The following is a 19,909-nucleotide window of genomic DNA, read 5'->3' on the forward strand; positions in this document are numbered from 1 at the left end:
AATTCCAAACGCCTGATTGTGCCACGTTCATCTGTACAAACAATAGTACGCAAGTATAAACACCATGGGACCACGCAGCCGTCATACCGCTCAGGAAGGAGACGGGTTCTGTCTCCTAGAGATGAACGTACTTTGGTGCGAAAAGTGCAAATCAATCACAGAACAACAGCAAAGGACCTTGTGAAGATGCTCGAGGAAACAGGTTCAAAAGTATCTATATCCACAGTAAAACGAGTCCTATATCGACATTACCTGAAAGGGGAAGAAGCCACTGCTCCAAAACCACCATAAAAAAAGCCAGACTACGGTTTGCAACTGCACATGGGGACAAAGATCGTACTTTTTGGAGAAATGTCCTCTGGTCTGATGAAACAAAAATAGAACTGTTTGGCCATAATGACCATCGTTATGTTTGTAGGAAAAAGGGGGGGGGGGGCTTGCAAGCCGAAGAACACCATCCCAACCGTGAAGCATGGGGATGGCAGCATCATGTTGTGGGGGTACTTTGCTGCAGGAGGGCCTGGTGCACTTCACAAAATAGATGGCATCATTAGGATGGAAAATTATGTGGATATATTGAAGCAACATCAAGACATCAGTCAGGAAGTTAAAGCTTGGTCGCAAATGGGTCTTCCAAATGGACAATGACCCCAAGCATACTTCCAAATTTGTGGCAAAATGGCTTAAGGACAACAAAGTCAAGATATTGGAGTGGCCATCACAAAGCTCTGACCTCAATCCTATCAAAAATAATTTGTGGTCAGAACTGAAAAAGCATGTGCGAGCAAGGAGGCCTACAAACCTGAATCAGTTACACCGGCTCTGTCAGGAGGAATGGGACAAAATTCACCCAATTTATTGTGGGAAGCTTGTGGAAGGCTACCTGAAATGTTTGACCCAAGTGAAACAATTTAAAGGCAATGCTACCAAATACTAATTGAGTGTATGTAAACTTCTGACCCACTGGGAATGTGATGAAAGAAATAAAAGCTGAAATAAATCATTCTCTGTACTATTATTCTCACATTTCACATTCTTAAAATAAAGTGTTGATCCTAACTGACCTAAGACAGGGAATTTTTACTAGGATTAAATGTCAGAAAAACTGACTTTAAATATCTTTGGCTAAGGTGTATGTAAATTTCTGACTTCAACTGTATATATTAATGTATTATCTAAACTGCACAGATATATATTAATGTATTATCTAAACTGCACAGCTATATATTAGTGTATTATCTAAACTGCACAGCTATATATTAATGTATTATCTAAACTGCACAGCTATATATTAGTGTATTATCTAAACTGCACATGTCACGGTCGTCTTGAGGTGAATGAATGGACCAAGGCGCAGCGTGATATGAATACATCTTCTTTTATTTTACGACGAAGATGAACACGAAACGAAACACTTATACAAACTATACAAAACAACAAACAACCGTGAAGCTACAAACGAAAGTGCACACACAAGCTACTTACGTTCAACATAGACAATCTCCCACAATCACCTAAAGCCTATGGCTGCCTTAAATATGGCTCCCAATCAGAGACAATTAATGACATCTGTCTCTGATTGAGAACCAAACCAGGCAACCATAGACTTTCCTAGAACTCTCTCCTGAACACAACCCCATACACTATACAACACCCCCTAAACAATACACACACCCTAAACTAGACAAAACACACAAACTTCCCATGTCACACCCTGACCTAACTAAAATAATAAAGAAAACAAAGAATACTAAGGCCAGGGCGTGACATAACCCCCCCCTCAAGGTGCGAACTCCGGACGCACCAGCATAAAGTCTAGGGGAGGGTCTGGGTGGGCGTCTGTCCACGGTGGCGGCTCTGGCGCTGGTCGTGGTCCCCACCCCACCATAGTCACTACCCGCTTTCGTATCCTCCTCCAAATGGCCACCCTCCAAATTAACCCCACTGGATTAAGGGGCAGCACCGGACTAAGTGGCAGCACCGGACTAAGGGGCAGCACCGGACTAAGGGGCAGCACCGGACTAAGGGGCAGCACCAGGATAAGGGGCAGCACCAGGATAAGGGGCAGCACCAGGATAAGGGGCAGCACCAGGATAAGGGGCAGCACCAGGATAAGGGGCAGCTCCGGACTGAGGGACGGCAGCTCCGGACTGAGGGACAACACCGGACTGGCTGGCTGACCCTGGCTGGCTGGCGGATCCTGGCTGGCTGGCTCTGGCGGATCCTGGCTGGCTGGCTCTGGCGGATCCTGGCTGGCTGGCTCTGGCGGATCCTGGCTGGCTGGCTCTGGCGGATCCTGGCTGGATGATGGCTTAATGCTGGATGACGGCTCTGGCTGGTCATGGCTGGATGACGGCTCTGGCTGGTCATGGCTGGATGACGGCTCTGGCTGGTCATGGCTCGCTGACGGCTCTGGCTGATCCTGTCTGGGGGAAGGCTCTGGCTGATCCTGTCTGGCGGAAGGCTCTGGCTGATCCTGTCTGGCGGAAGGCTCTGGCTGCTCCTGTCTGGAGGAAGGCTTTGGCTGCTCCTGTCTGGCGGAAGGCTCTAGCGGCTCCTGTCTGGCGGAAGGCTCTAGCGGCTCCTGTCTGGCGGAAGGCTCTAGCGGCTCCTGTCTGGCGGACGGCTCTGTAGGCTCATGGCAGACGGGCGGCTTTGCAGGCTCATGGCAGACGGGCGGCTTTGAAGGCTCAGTACCGACGGGCAGTTCATGCGGCGCTTGGCAGACGGACAGTTCAGACGGCGTTGGGCAGACGGACAGTTCAGGCGCCGTTGGGCAGACGGGCAGTTCAGGCGCCGCTGGGCAGACGGCAGACTCTGGCCGGCTGAGACGCACTGTAAGCCTGGCGCGTGGTACCGGAACTGGAGGTACCGGGCTAAGGACATGCACCTTCAGGCTAGTGCGGGGAACAACAACAGGGCACACTGGACTCTCAAGGCGTACTATAGGCCTGGTGCGTGGTACCGGCACTGGTGGTACCGGGCTGAGGGCACGCACATCAGGGCGAGTACGGGGAGAAGGAACAGTGCGTACAGGGCTCTGGAGACGCACAGGAGGCTTAGTGCGTGGTGCCGGAACTGGTGGTACTGGACTGGAGACACGCACCATAGGGAGAGTGCGTGGAGGAGGAACAGGGCTCTGGAGACGCACTGGAAGCCTGGTGCGTGGTGTAGGCACTGGTGGTACTGGCCTGGAGCGGGGAGGTGGCGCCGGAAATACCGGACCGTGCAGGCGTACTGGCTCCCTTGAGCACCGAGCCTGCCCAACCTTACCTGGTTGAATGCTCCCCGTCGCCCGACCAGTGCGGGGAGGTGGAATAACCCGCACCGGGCTATGTAGGCGAACCGGGGACACCATGCGTAAGGCTGGTGCCATGTAAACCGGCCCGAGGAGACGCACTGGTGGCCAGATATGTAGGGCCGGCTTCATGACATCCGGCTCAATACTCAATCTAGCCCTGCCAGTGCGGGGAGGTGGAATAACCCGCACCGGGCTATGCACACGTACAGGAGACACCGTGCGCTCTACTGCGTAACACGGTGTCTGCCCGTACTCCCGCTCTCCACGGTTAGCCTGAGAAGTGGGCGCAGGTCTCCTACCTGCCCTTGGCCCACTACCTCTTAGCCCCCCCCCAATACATTTTTGGGGTTTACTCACAGGCTTCCTTGCTAGTCGCGTACCCTCATAACTTCGGTTCCTCTCTCCGGTTGCCTCTGCTCTCCTAATCGCCTCCAGCTGTTCCCATGGAAGGCGATCTCTTCCAGCTCGGATCTCCTCCCATGTGTAGCAACCCTTGCCGTCCAATACATCCTCCCATGTCCACGAGTCCTGGTTACTTTGCCGCTGTTGTTGGTTCCGCTCACGCTGCTTGATCCATGTGTGGTGGGAGATTCTGTCATAGTCGTCTTGAGGTGAATGAATGGACCAAGGCGCAGCGTGATATGAATACATCTTCTTTTATTTTACGACGAAGATGAACACGAAACGAAACACTTATACAAACTATACAAAACAACAAACAACCGTGAAGCTACAAACGAAAGTGCACACACAAGCTACTTACGTTCAACATAGACAATCTCCCACAATCACCTAAAGCCTATGGCTGCCTTAAATATGGCTCCCAATCAGAGACAATTAATGACATCTGTCTCTGATTGAGAACCAAACCAGGCAACCATAGACTTTCCTAGAACTCTCTCCTGAACACAACCCCATACACTATACAACACCCCCTAAACAATACACACACCCTAAACTAGACAAAACACACAAACTTCCCATGTCACACCCTGACCTAACTAAAATAATAAAGAAAACAAAGAATACTAAGGCCAGGGCGTGACAGCACAGCTACATATTAATGCATTATCTAAACTGCACAGCTATATATTAATGTATTATCTAAACTGCACAGCTATATATTAATGTATTATCTAAACTGCACAGCTAAATATTAATGCATTTGTAACGGTTTCTCTCCTCCTCTTTGTCTGAAGAGGAGGAGTAGGGATCAGACCAAAATGCAGCGTGTTGTGAAGACATGATGAATATTTATTAAAGCAAAGACGAACACGAAAAAACACTTGGAAAATTACAAAACAACGTAGACAGACCTGAACATGTGAACTTACATAAACACGAAGAACGCACGAACAGGAACAGACTAACCAAACGAACGAAAACGAAACAGTCCCGTGTGGTGCGACAGACACAGGAACAATCACCCACAAACAAACAGTGTGAACAACCTACCTTAATATGGTTCTCAATCAGAGGAAACGTAAAACACCTGTCCCTGATTGAGAACCATATCAGGCTAATAGACAATGAACCTAAACATAGAAACACATAACATAGAATGCCCACCCCAACTCACGCCCTGACCATACTAAACAAATACAAAAACAAAGGAAAACAGGTCAGGAACGTGACAGCATTATCTAAACTACACAGATATATATTATTGCATTATCTAAACTGCACAGCTATATATTAATGCATTATCTAAACTGCCCAGATATATATTCATGCATTATCTAAACTGCCCAGATATATATTACTGCATTATCTAAACTGCTCGGCTATATATTAATGCATTATCTAAACTGCCCAGCTATATATTAATGCATTATCTAAACTGCACAGCTATATATTAATGCATTATCTAAACTGCACAGCTATATATTCATGCAATATCTAAACGGCACAGCTATATATTAATGCATTATCTAAACTGCCCAGATATATATTAATGAATTATCTAAACTGCACAGCTATATATTAATGTATTATCTATACTGCACAGCTATATATTAATGCATTATCTAAACTACACAGATTTATATTAATTGATTATCTAAACTGCACAGATTTATATTAATTGATTATCTAAACTGCACAGATTTATATTAATGCATTATCTAACCTGCACAGATGTATATTAATGCATTATCTAAACTGCACAGCTATATATTAGTGTATTATCTAAACTACACAAATTTATATTAATTGATTATCTAAACTGCACTGATTTATATTAATTGATTATCTAAACTGCACAGATTTATATTAATGCATTATCTGAACTGCACAGCTATATATTAATGCATTATCTAAACTGCACAGCTATATATTAGTGTATTATCTAAACTGCACAGCTATATATTAATGTATTATCTAAACTGCACAGCTATATATTAATGTATTATCTAAACTGCACAGCTATATATTAATGTATTATCTAAACTGCACAGCTATATATTAATGCATTATCTAAACTGCACAGCTATATATTAGTGTATTATCTAAACTGCACAGCTATATATTAATGCATTATCTAAACTGCACAGCTATATATTAATGCATTATCTAAACTGCACAGCTATATATTAATGTATTATCTAAACTGCACAGCTATATATTAGTGTATTATCTAAACTGTGCCCGTGAATCCACCATAGAGATAGAAAGAATATAAGCTCCAGTAAGATGGAGCCTAAATCGTAAAGCAATGGGACAGTTTGTTTTGCATGGCCCGGTGCCCCGGGTGGGTGGAGATTTTTCTTTAGGTCAATGGAATGGTCAAAAATGAGCAAACCCTGCATGGCCCGGTTCCCCGGGTGCGCAGGGTTTGCTAATTTTTGACCATTCCATTGACCTAAAGAAAAATCACAGTTTCTAATTTGCATAAAAGGTTAGTGGTCAAAACCATTCATCTTGTGGCGACAGGGGGAGCGGGTTTCTAAAATGGAATCACATCACGCAATTTTACTATTTATAAAATGGCCATATATAATTTTAATGCAGACTAGCTAAAAAAAAATAAGCGAAATTTGACAAATTACACAATGGATTATGATCCTCTGGTAAAATAAAAGAGCCGGTGCAAAAACATTAGTTTACAACCCCTATTTTTATTTGCTCCATGGCTCAGGCAGCCAAGTGTAGGCAGCCATGTGTAGGCAGCCATGTGTAGGCAGCCAAGTGTAGGCAGCCAAGTGTAGGCAGCCATGTGTAGGCAGCCATGTGTAGGCAGCCATGTGTAGCTAGCCATGTGTAGGCGGCCATGTGTAGCTGGCCATGTGTAGGCGGCCAAGTGTAGGCGGCCAAGTGTAGGCGGCCATGTGTAGGCGGCCAAGTGTAGGCGGCCAAGTGTAGGCGGCCAAGTGTAGGCGGCCATGTGTAGCTAGCCATGTGTAGGCAGCCATGTGTAGGCAGCCAAGTGTAGGCAGCCATGTGTAGACAGCCAAGTGTAGGCAGCCAAGTGTAGTCAGCCATGTGTAGGCAGCCATGTGTAGGCAGCCATGTGTAGGCAGCCAAGTGTAGGCAGCCAAGTGTAGGCAGCCAAGTGTAGGCAGCCATGTGTAGGCAGCCATTTGTAGGCAGCCAAGTGTAGGCAGCCATGTGTAGGCAGCCATGTGTAGGCGGCCATGTGTAGGCGGCTAAGTGTAGGCGGCCAAGTGTAGGCGGCCATGTGTAGGCGGCCAAGTGTAGGCGGCCATGTGTAGGCGGCCATGTGTAGGCGGCCATGTGTAGGCGGCCAAGTGTAGGCGGCCAAGTGTAGGCGGCCAAGTGTAGGCGGCTATGTGTAGGCGGCCAAGTGTAGGCGGCCAAGTGTAGGCGGCCATGTGTAGCTAGCCATGTGTAGGCAGCCATGTGTAGGCAGCCAAGTGTAGGCAGCCAAGTGTAGGCAGCCATGTGTAGACAGCCAAGTGTAGGCAGCCAAGTGTAGGCAGCCATGTGTAGGCAGCCATGTGTAGGCAGCCAAGTGTAGGCAGCCAAGTGTAGGCAGCCAAGTGTAGGCAGCCAAGTGTAGGCAGCCATGTGTAGGCAGCCATGTGTAGGCAGCCAAGTGTAGGCAGCCATGTGTAGGCAGCCATGTGTAGGCAGCCAAGTGTAGGCAGCCATGTGTAGGCAGCCAAGTGTAGGCAGCTAAGTGTAGGCAGCCAAGTGTAGGCAGCCATGTGTAGGCAGCTAAGTGTAGGCAGCTAAGTGTAGGCAGCCAAGTGTAGGCAGCCATGTGTAGGCAGCCATGTGTAGGCAGCCATGTGTAGGCAGCTAAGTGTAGGCAGCTAAGTGTAGGCAGCCAAGTGTAGGCAGCCATGTGTAGGCAGCCATGTGTAGGCAGCCATGTGTAGGCAGCTAAGTGTAGGCAGCTAAGTGTAGGCAGCCAAGTGTAGGCAGCCATGTGTAGGCGGCCATGTGTAGGCAGCCAAGTGTAGGCAGCCATGTGTAGCGCGACACCCCATTCGCTGCTTTTTTCTGGTTCAATGTAAGTCATTGAACTAACTAGAACAGACCCAGCTGCTATTGCATTGGTGTCCCAATTTTTTTTCCCTCTTTTGCTTTTGTCATTCGTTTCCGGCCTTAGTGAACTATCTTCCTTTATCCACCATCTTTGCAATAACCAAAAATGTCTTGCTGGGTTATTGTCTTGCTGGAAGAGATCGACTTGCAGCCAAGTTTCAGCCTCCTGACAGAGGCAAAAGTTAAATAAAAAAATACAATAAAACAAAGAACCCCATACCTACTGTAAAATATGGTGGTGGATCTTTGATGTTATTGGGCAATTTTTTTTATTGGGCCCAAAACCTGGTTTTTATTTAACTTTTGTTTATTCAGGGGAGCCCAATTGAGACCAGGGTCTCATTCTCAATGGTGACCTGAGAACAAACAATTCACAAATCAACATGATAATTCAATAAAACAGCAAAAAACAAAATATGCAAAATACAACAGATAGACTATTGTACATTTCAACATATTTTCTTTTTTCAATCAACCAAAACACCCACAAACCTCAGTGAATTCATTAATCATCAATGTTCTAAACGGCACTATTGATACCAACAATTCAACTTGTAAAATGAAATCAAATGTTATTTGTCACATTCGCCGAATACAACAGGTGTATTAGACCTTACAGTGAAATGCTTACCTACAAGCCCTTAACCAATACTGCAGTTTTAAGAAAAATACCTGAAATAAAAGTAAATATTAATTAAAGAGCAGCAGTAAAATAACAATAGCGAGGCTATATACAGGGGGAATCGGTACAGAGTCAATGTGCGGGGGCACCGGTTAGTCGAGGTAATTGAGGTAATATAATAGGTAGACTTATTAAAGTGACTTACACATAGATAATAACAGAGGGTAGCAGCAGCGTAAAAGAGTGTGGGGGGGGGGGGGGGGGGGGGGGCAAATAGTCTGGGTAGCCATTTGATTCGATGTTCAGTAGTCTTATGGCTTGGGTGTAAAACTGTTTAGAAGCCTTTTGGACCTAGACTTGGCGCTCTGGTACCGCTTGCCGTGCGGTAGCAGAGAGAACAGTCTATGACTAGGGTGGCTGGATTCTTTGACAATTATTTGAGCCTTCCTCTGACACCACCTGGTATAGAGGTCGAGGATGGATGGCAGGAAGCTTGGCCCCAGTGATGTACTGGGCCGTACACACCATCCTCTGTAGTTGCCATACCAGGCAGTGATGCAATCAGTCAGGATGCTCTCGATGGTGCAGCTGTAAAACCTTTTGAGGATCTGAGGACCCATGCCAAATCTTTTCAGTCTCCTGATGGGGAATAGGTTTTGTCGTGCCCTCTTCACGACTGTCTTGGTGTGCTTGGACCATGTTAGTGGACACCAAGGAACTTGAAGCTCTCAACCTGCTCCACTACAGCCCTGTCGGTGAGAATGGGGGCGTCTTCGGTCCTCCAATCATCTCCTTTGTCTTGATCACGTTGAGGGAGAGGTTGTTGTCCTGGCACCACACCGTCAGGTCTCTGACCTCCTCCCTATATGCTGTCTTGTCGTTATTGGTGATCAGGCCTACTACCACTGTTGTGTCATCGGCAAACTTAATGATGGTGTTGGAGTTGTGCCTGGCCATGCAGTCATGAGTGAACAGGGAGTACAGGAGGGGACTGAGCACGCACCCCTGAGGGACCCTCGTGTTGAGGATCAGCGTGGCGTAAGGAGGATTGTAAATGATTCCAAACATGGGGGGCTGATGTACCTCGGTTGGTAGAGACACGAGGGAAGAGTTCCCCCTGTGAAGTGGTTTGGTGCATCGTATTTTTATACTTTAACAGAAAAGTGAAATATGTTGGAAGCTTGTGCAGTGGAGATTTGTAAACAAAAATGTAGAAATGAAGTGATCTAGGGGAATTTAGAGAGTTCCAGTCAAACTTCTGATAAAGGATCCAGTGATGAGTATTAAAACTGTCACCTGTGATACAATAAATTGCGCTATGGTACACAGTATCCAAGGGTTTTAGAGTAGTGGCTGCTGCATTCTGATAAATGGTTTCAAAATAATCAAGAGATGGCAGGACAGTTGCCTGTACAACCTGCTTCCTGCTGTGAATGGAGATGCATGATCTATTTCTATAAAATAACCCTACTTTACATCTCAGCTTCTTAGCTAGCTCATCCGTATGCTTTTCAAACATACATCTTTTGTCAATCCATAAACCCAGATATTTATAGGCGGGAACCTGCACAATGAGATAACTGTCCAATGCATAAATATGGAAACCACCTGAAATATTTATACAAGAATTAGATAACAACATACATTTAGTTTTTCCCGCTTTAAGTACCAATTTTAAATCAACAAGGGCTTTCTGCAAGGCAGCACAATCAGATTGCAGCTACAACATCGCCTGGTCAGCAGTAGGGGTATTAGCATACATGAAAGTGTCCTCTGCATACAGATGAACTGTGCAGGTTTTTGCAGTTAGACCAATATTATTTATATAAGTAGTAAAAAGGACAGGTCCCAAAATCGACCCCTGCGGGACACCTTTAGTAATATTGAAGTAACTTGACTTGACACCATCAGAAAGCACACATTGTGTCCTGTTTGACAGATACAGTAGTTCCCAAACCACATGCAACACGCCTGGTCGATGCCCATTTCAGACAACCTTTGAAGGAATACGGGATGGTCGAAAGCATCAAAGGCCTTGGATCTATAAATATGTCAGCACAATGATTCCTATGATCTAAGTCATAAAGTTATATAAGTCAGTTCTAGGTCAGTTATCTAGTTCAGAAGGATCCCCTCCTTTGTGAAGGGGGAGGACATACATCGCCTTTCAGATCTTAGGGATAGCACCAGAAGCGATTGTTGAAAAAATGAAAAAACTGTATGAAAGGTTCTACAATCAAGAGAGAAGAAAGCTGCAGTAAAAAGGGATCAAGCAAATAAGCGCCTGTGGATTTATTTAGTACATCAGGTACTTAGTACATCATTAACATAAGTCTCTAAGCCCTGTCTAAGGAGGAGGGGAGGGTTCTACTAAGCTATATGGAATTGTTTTAAGTATTTACAGTACCAGTCAAAAGTTTGGACACACCAACTCATTCAAGGGTTTATCTTTATTTTTACTATTTTCTACATTGTAGAATAATAGTGAAGACATCAAAACTACGAAATAACACACATGGAATCATGTACTGTAATAACCAAAAAAGTCAAAATATATTTTAGATAAATTCTTCATAGTAGCCACCCTGACAGCTTTGCACACTCTTGGCATTCTCTCAACCAGCTTCATGAAGAATGCTTTTCAAACAGTCTTGAAGGAGTTCCCACATATGCTGAGCACTTAATGGCTGCTTTTCCTTCACTCTGCGGTCCAACTCATCCCAAACCATCTCAATTGGGTTGAGGTCGGGTGATTGTGGAGGCCAGGTCATCTGATGCACCACAATCACTCTCCTTGCACAGCCTGGAGGTGTGTTTTGGGTCATTTTACTATTGAAAAACAAATGATAGTCCCACTAAGAGCAAACCAGATGGGATGGTGTATCACTGCAGAATGCTGTGGTAGCCATGCTGGTTAAGTGTGCCTTGAATTCTAAATAAATCACAGACAGTGTCACCAGCAAAGCACCCCGACACCATCACATCCTCCATGCTTCACGGTGGGAACAACACATGCGGAGATCATCCGTTCACTTACTCTGCGTCTCACAAAGACATGGCAGTTGGAACCAAAAATCTCAAATTTGGACTCATCAGACCAAAGGACAGATTTCCACCGGTCTAATGGGTCCTTTGGTGTCCTTTAGTAGTGGTTTCTTTGCAGCAATTTGACCATGAAGGCCTGATTCACGTGGTCTCCTCTGAACAGTTGATGTTGAGATGTGTCTGTTACTTGAACTCTGTGAAGCATTTATTTGGGGTGCAATTTCTGAGGCTGGTAACTCTATTGAACTTTCCTCTGCAGAAGAGGTAACTCTGGGTTTTCCATTCCTGTGGCGGTCCTCATGAGAGCCAGTTTCATCATAGCGCTGATTGTTTTTGCGACTGCATTTGAAAAACTTGACATTTTCCTTATTGACTGACCTTCATATCTTAAAGTAATGATGGACTCTTTTCTCTTTGCTTATTTGAGCTGTTCTTGCCATAATATGGACTTATGGACAAATAGTGCTATGTTCTGTATACCAACCCTACCTTGTCACAACACAACTGATTGGCTCAAACGCATTAAGAAGGAAATAAATTATAGAAATCAACTTTTAACAAGGCACACCTGTTAATTGAAATGCATTCCAGGTGACTACCTCATGAAGCTGGTTGAGAGAATGCCAACAGTGTGCAAAGCTGCCATCAAGGCAAAGGGTGGCTACTTTGAAGTATCTCAAATATAATATAAATTGTTGATTTGTTTAACACTTTTTTCTTTACTACATGATTCCATATGTGTTATTTCATAGTTTTGATGTCTTCACTATTATTCTACAATGTAGAATAAAACCTTGAATGAGTAGGTGTATCCACACTTTTGACTTGTACTTGTACAGTTCGCTTTAGATCAGGTACTGCAAAAACAATTGACTAATGATTAGTAATTGGTTTATAACGATTTGTATGAATCCTTAAGAGTCTAAGCCGGGGGGGGGGGGATTGTTTTCAGATGGTCATACCAAGGATCTGTTAGCTGTTTGATTCAGAACTTTAGGAGCTGTTTAGGTATCCAAGAAATATATCAGAAAACAATTTGATAAACATTGTATTGGTCTTTATTGCTATTAGCCCATAGAAACACATTGAATAACAGATTCATTCATGGAAAAACACATAGTCAAAACATACATCAAAAGGAAGTTTGTTTTAAAGTGTCTGTCCTCTATCTGAGAGATAGAAGAAAGATCAGGACATTATTATATTATTTATTTACCAAATTTAACCCTTTTTTATTTCCACTAAACTACTTCCATATACTTCCATTTGTTTTTTAAAACTGGTACAGGGCTACCTTCAGATGAGGCTTGTGAGGCTTCAGACATTTTGTGAGAAGCCTGATTTTCAGGATGTCTAAGGGTCTGACAAACACAGTCTGGCCACATCTGAAGGCTGCCATTGGCAGATGTGGTGGATTGAGACGCAGACCATGCAAAACATTTTGAATTCAGCTGGAGCGCGTTATAAATTATCTTAGGAATCATTCAAAAAGTATATATAATTTGTGGGAATAACTATCTACATAGCTTACCAACATAGTAAATGTTAAATGTTAATATTAAATAATTGTGAGAATTGTGAGAATGAGTTGAATATACTTTCTGATAAGTGCAAACTCTGTTTAATGTGCAAAGTGTAGTAATGTAGTGAGGGCATTTAGCATCAGATGAAAAAAATATCATGTATACAACCTAACCATGATGTCACAAAAGACGCCCTGCGCATTTATCAGAAGTCACCTGCATTCTGCATGTGTTTGTTTTTGTTGTGTCTGTAGTTACTACATGGATAGCAGAGTGACCAAAGTAGAGGACTTTCTGAAGACTCGCCTGCTGGACACCCTGACCGAACAGATCACTAAAGTACTCAAGGTGAGAAAAAGGCAAGGGTTGAAATAAGGTCTCAGGCAATGTCACTCATCATGTAAGAGTGGTTCAACAAATCACCTCTGTTACACGTGCTTCTGCCGATCACCTGCCCTGCTTCTCCCCTGCTCCCCTGTTGCCTGCTACCTCCCTCCATAGGCCTTACCTCTGTAAGGACACAGTTCTATGGGTCTCAACTGTCAGTTTTAGAGCAGTAACTTCCCTCAGAGAGAAGAAAAAGGCCATAAGAACCTGTCTGTCTGTCTGTCTGTCTGTGTCTGTAGGGTGGGACGGTCGTGCTGTCTGTGCTGTCTGTGTCTGTAGGGTGGGACGGCCGTGCTGTCTGTGCTGTCTGTCTCTGTAGGGTGGGACGGCCGTGCTGTCTGTGCTGTCTGTCTCTGTAGGGTGGGACGGCCGTGCTGTCTGTGCTGTCTGTCTCTGTAGGGTGGGACTGTCTGTGCTGTCTGTCTCTGTAGGGTGGGTCTGTCTGTGCTGTCTGTCTCTGTAGGGTGGGTCTGTCTGTGCTGTCTGTCTCTGTAGGGTGGGACGGCCGTGCTGTCTGTGCTGTCTGTCTCTGTAGGGTGGGACGGCCGTGCTGTCTGTGCTGTCTGTCTCTGTAGGGTGGGACGGCCGTGCTGTCTGTGCTGTCTGTCTCTGTAGGGTGGGACGGTCGTGCTGTCTGTGCTGTCTGTCTCTGTAGGGTGGGACGGCCGTGCTGTCTGTGCTGTCTGTCTGTCTGTCTGTGTCTGTAGGGTGGGACGGTCGTGCTGTCTGTGCTGTCTGTGTCTGTAGGGTGGGACGGTCGTGCTGTCTGTGCTGTCTGTCTCTGTAGGGTGGGACGGCCGTGCTGTCTGTGCTGTCTGTCTCTGTAGGGTGGGACGGCCGTGCTGTCTGTGCTGTCTGTCTCTGTAGGGTGGGACGGCCGTGCTGTCTGTGCTGTCTGTCTCTGTAGGGTGGGACGGCCGTGCTGTCTGTGCTGTCTGTCTCTGTAGGGTGGGACTGTCTGTGCTGTCTGTCTCTGTAGGGTGGGTCTGTCTGTGCTGTCTGTCTCTGTAGGGTGGGTCTGTCTGTGCTGTCTGTCTGTCTGTCTGTCTGTCTGTCTGTCTGTCTGTCTGTCTGTCTGTCTGTCTGTCTGTAGGGTGGATCGGCCGTGCTGTCTGTCTGTCTCTGTAGGGTGGGACGGTTGTGCTCACAATTAATTAAAACCTCTTAGGGCTAGGTGTCCCGCCAGCGGGGCTAGGTGTCCAACGGCACAGGTTTCATACAGTCACATACAACGATTAAATATTCACTTACTTTTTGAAAATCTTCCTCTGATTTGTCATCCAAACGGTCCCAGCTATAACATGTAGTGTTGTTTTGTTAGATAAAATCCTTCTTTATATCCCAAAAAGTCTGTTTAGTTGGCGCCATCGATTTGAGTAATCCACTCGTTCAACTTGCAGAGAAAGGAATCCGAAAATCTACCCCTAAACTTTGTTTTAACAAGTTAAATAACATTTCTATTTACTCCTCAGATACCCTTAAATGTAATCAGACTATAATATTTATTTTGGAAAGAAGTATGTTCAATTGGAAACCGGTTTTGGCTGGTGCGCAATGTCTTCACACGAATTTCCAAGACAGTGCCCCTCTACTAAAACTGATATTTCTTATTCGTTTTTGAAGTTACAAGCCTGAAACCTTGAACATAGACTGATGACACCCTGTGGAAGCCATAGGAATTGCATCCAGGGAGCACATTTTCAATATGACCTTTCTCTTGCATTTCTAAGAGGATGGTCTCTCAACAAACCCAAAAAATCTGGTTGTTTTTTCTTTGGATTTTCTCCTACCATATTTATTGTGTTATATTCTCCTACATTATTTTAACATTTCTGCAAACTTCAAAGTGTTTTCTTTCCAATGGTACCAATTATATGCATATCCTGGCTTCAGGGCCTGAGCTACAGGCAGTTTACTTTGGGCACGTCATTCAGACAGGAAGTGGAGAAAAAAAGGGGCCTAGCCCTGAGAAGATCTAGTCACAGTCTCTGAGCTGGTAGAAAATACCCAACTCTTCTCCATTGTAAAAGAGAGGGAAGGACCCCCCAAAGCCCATTAAAACAATCAAATAATTATGTGTGCCGCCCTATTGTGTGTGAGTGTGTGCGTACGTGTAACGATTCTCCTCTTCGTCTGACGAGGAGTAAGAAGGATCGGACCAATGTGCAGCGTGGTAAGTGTCCATTTTAATTTATTAAAACTGAACACTAAAAAAATACAAAATAACAAAGTGAATGATACAAACGAAAATCGAAACACTCCCGAAAGGTGCAAACACATAACAGGAAACAATCACCCACAAAACACAATGAAAAACAGGCTACCTAAATATGGCTCCCAATCAGAGACAACGACTGACACCTGCCTCTGATTGAGAACCATACTAGGCCAAACACATAGAAAATGACCTACAGAACAAAACATAGAAAAACAACATAGAATGCCCACCCCAACTCACGCCCTGACCAAACTAAAATAAAGACATAAAAAGGAACTAAGGTCAGAACGTGACAGTACGTGCATCAAAGGTGAATGAAATAGATAATCCAGAATAGAATAAGGAAGAGTACTGAATAAACACTCGGTCAGATCAAATAAAAAAACACGCAAAATAGAAACACACTAGAATGTATGTTATAGTATATGTTATGTAGAGTATGTATATGTTAAATGGAGTATGTATATGTTATATAGAGTATGTATATGTCATATAGAGTATGTATATGTCATATAGAGTATGTATATGTTATATAGAGTATGTATACATTATATGGAGTATGTATATGTTATATGGAGTATGTATATAAATACATGTTATATAGAGTATGTCTATGTTATATAGAGTATGTCTATGTTATATAGAGTACTTATATGTTATATAGATTATGTATATGTTATATGGAGTATGTAGTGTATGTATGTATATGGTATATATAGTATTTATATGTTATATAGATTATGTATATGTTATATGGAGTATGTAGTGTATGTATGTATATGTTATATAGAGTATTTATATGTTATATAGATGATGTATATGTTATATGGCGTATTCATATGTTATATAGATTATGTATATGTTATATGGAGTATGTAGTGTATGTATGTATATGTTATATAGATTATGTATATGTTATATGGAGTATGTAGTGTATGTATGTATATGTTATATAGAGTATGTACAGTATATGTAATATGGAGTATGTATATGTATATGTTATATGGACTATGTATATGTTATATGGACTATGTATATGTTATATGGACTATGTATATGTTATATGGACTATGTATATGTTATATAGACTATGTATATGTTATATAGCGTATGTATATGTTATATGGACTATGTATATGTTATATGGACTATGTAAATGTTATATGGACTATGTAAATGTTATATGGAGTATGTGTATGTTATATGGAGTATGCATATGCTATATGTGTGCGACCATGTATGTAAACGTGTGTGAGCATGCTTGTGGTGTACGTGCTTGTGTGTGTGTGCGTGTGTGTCCATTTGCTGCCAGTAGTAATGGTTTGCAGACATGCTAGAACAGAGAGAGATTTTCTGGAAGCTGTTTAGAGCAGAGAGAACAGGTCCTCGGGACAGATATCCATTTACCAGGGTTAGCTGCTGTATCTGGTTCCGGGCCAGCAGGATTGGACTAGTTGGATGAGATCGACTGTCCAGTTCAGCTCCGTACAGAAGTTCTATTCATCTTCTTTTTTTTACTAAATGAAATGTTCTAACCTCATGTTGCTGTCATTGAACAAAGGAGATTCTCATTCCACCTTTTTTCTCTCTCTTTCTTTGATCTCATTCCTGTTTTGCTGTTGTGTTTCCCCCTTTCTCCCCATCTCTCTCTCTCTCTCTCTTTTCTCCCTCTCCCCCTCTCTCGCTCTCTTTCCCCTCTTTCTTTGTCCCCCTCTCTTTCCTCTGTCCCCCTCTCTCGCTCTCACACTCTCTTTCTCACTTTCTCTGTGTCTCTCAGGTAGTGAATAGCCATGCTCCTGGTAAGAAGGTGTGGTTGGGTGGAGTGGGTCCGGCGTGGGCTGGAGGAACCAACAACCTCTCTGATACCTACGCTGCTGGCTTTCTGTAAGTACAATCAATCTATCTATAAATGAATCAATCAAAAAACCTATACATCAATCAAAGTATCACCACACTCAGGCATTATTCTCACTTTTGTGTGTTTGTGTGTTTGTGTGTATGTCAGTGGAGGCAAAAATAAACATTGTAAAACATTGAAAAAGTCATAATTTTTAGATAAAACTATTCTAAATATATTCACGTCACCAAATATTTGATTAAAACACGCTGTTTTGGTGTAGCTGGAGGACAGCTAGTGTCCGTCCTCTTGGTACATTGACTTCAATACAAAACCTAGGAGGCTCTTGATTCTCACCCCCTTCCATAGACTTACATAGTAATTATGACAACTTCCGGAGGATGTTCTCCAACCTATCAGACCTCTTGCAGCATGAACTGACATGTTGTCCACCCAATCAAAGGATCAGAGAATGAATCAAGTACTGAAAGCATAAGCTACAGCTAGCTAGCACTGCAGAGTATAAAATGTGGTGAGTAGTTGACTCAAAAAGAGAGAAAGACAATAGTTGAACAGTTTTCAACAAATACATTTCTTCAAAGTATGGAGGGGAGAGAGAGAGAGATTTCATACTTTTTTTCACTTTCAGTTTCACTTACTTAGCTAGCAAATGCGGCTGGCTAGTTTAGTTACTGAAACACCCGGCTCAAACAGAAGGATGCAATGTTAGCAAGCTGGCTATGACTACCCAACACAACACTGGAACTCTTCCAAGTCAAGCTTTTGGTTTTATTAATTTATTGCCACCGGGGCCCGCCGGTGTAACTGTTTACTGACTATACACTGTAACATTACTGCATGATTGTAGCGGGTTTACTAACGCACTAGTTCTATTAGCTATGTTGACTAGGACATTACTTTAGCTAATATGGAGACAATGATGTAGGTTGTGTGAAGCGGTTATGACATGGTTTGGCTTGTAAAGTATTTTTTTGGCCTGGTCACATACAGCTGATGTGTTGTTCATTGAAGTCCAAAAGCGAAGGTAAAAGGTGAGAGGAAGAGAGTGCATAGATGCAACAAGGAATACAACGTGGCTGCTATGAACGTGAACTGTGTTTTCGCGTGATCAGAGGTGTATTCATTCCGGTTACTTTGTAAACTTTCATTCATAGGCTAGGTTGTAGCAACCTCATGAGTATAGAGAAAATTTGAGTATCGTAGTAGCCTAAACCTATCAATGTTACATTGAACTGGGTGAATGGAATATGAATGACAGTCATCCAACATGCTGTAATAGAAATAAGACAATGCTCATGTAAAAATTTAAATTGTCCTCCCTCATCATAAACACCACTGACCGCCACTGGGGTGTGTGTGTGTGTTTGTGTGTGTGTGTTTCAGGTGGATGAACACTCTGGGTATGGCAGCGATGCAGGGGATTGACGTGGTCCTGAGACACTCGTTCTTCGACTATGGATACACACACCTCGTAGACCAGCACTTCAACCCACTGCCGGTTAGTCTCACACTCTGCTCTCCTTATCATCGTCAAGCAGCGCCGGACAAATCATTCCTTTATATTCTCACAGTATAGCAAGGGAAAGTCCATTAGAGGTATTGCCACTCTGGTTAGCTACTCTTAGTCCGGTCTTCAGTGTGGCTTTGGGTAGCTACTGTAGGCTCATCTCAGTCCTCTGTAGCACCTTGCGTTCTTTCTCCAGCGTTCTTTCTCCAGTGTTCTTTCTCCAGTGTTCTTTCTCCAGTGTTCTTTCTCCAGTGTTCTTTCTCCAGTGTTCTTTCTCCAGTGTTCTTTCTCCAGTGTTCTTTCTCCAGCGTTCTTTCTCCAGTGTTCTTTCTCCAGCGTTCTTTCTCTAGTGTTCTTTCTCCAGCGTTCTTTCTCCAGTGTTCTTTCTCCAGCGTTCTTTCTCCAGCGTTCTTTCTCCAGTGTTCTTTCTCCAGCGTTCTTTCTCCAGTGTTCTTTCTCCAGCGTTCTTTCTCCAGTGTTCTTTCTCCAGCGTTCTTTCTCCAGCGTTCTTTCTCCAGTGTTCTTTCTCCAGCGTTCTTTCTCCAGCGTTCTTTCTCCAGCGTTCTTTCTCCAGTGTTCTTTCTCCAGCGTTCTTTCTCCAGTGTTCTTTCTCCAGTGTTCTTTCTCCAGCGTTCTTTCTCCAGTGTTCTTTCTCCAGCGTTCTTTCTCCAGCGTTCTTTCTCCAGCGTTCTTTCTCCAGCGTTCTTTCTCCAGCGTTCTTTCTCCAGCGTTCTTTCTCCAGCGTTCTTTCTCCAGCGTTCTTTCTCCAGTGTTCTTTCTCCAGTGTTCTTTCTCCAGCGTTCTTTCTCCAGCGTTCTTTCTCCAGCGTTCTTTCTCCAGCGTTCTTTCTCCAGTGTTCTTTCTCCAGTGTTCTTTCTCCAGCGTTCTTTCTCCAGCGTTCTTTCTCCAGTGTTCTTTCTCCAGCGTTCTTTCTCCAGT

General features: G+C 43.8%; 1 protein-coding gene across 1 annotated transcript in view; it reads left to right on the forward strand.

Moving 5' to 3' along the window:
- Positions 1–13,254: 13,254 nt before the first annotated feature.
- LOC120038999 (inactive heparanase-2-like) overlaps positions 13,255–19,909 on the forward strand; it is a gene marked incomplete at its 5' end in the record, with an annotated part of 39,857 nt that continues 33,202 nt past the window's right edge. The window contains 3 exons of the mRNA XM_038984527.1: positions 13,255–13,348; positions 17,383–17,489; positions 18,847–18,961. Coding sequence (XP_038840455.1) covers positions 13,255–13,348; positions 17,383–17,489; positions 18,847–18,961 — 316 coding nt within the window. The remainder of the gene's footprint in view (positions 13,349–17,382; positions 17,490–18,846; positions 18,962–19,909) is intronic.

This window comes from Salvelinus namaycush, unplaced genomic scaffold (assembly GCF_016432855.1).
Source record: "Salvelinus namaycush isolate Seneca unplaced genomic scaffold, SaNama_1.0 Scaffold247, whole genome shotgun sequence".
Classification (NCBI taxonomy): domain Eukaryota; kingdom Metazoa; phylum Chordata; class Actinopteri; order Salmoniformes; family Salmonidae; genus Salvelinus; species Salvelinus namaycush.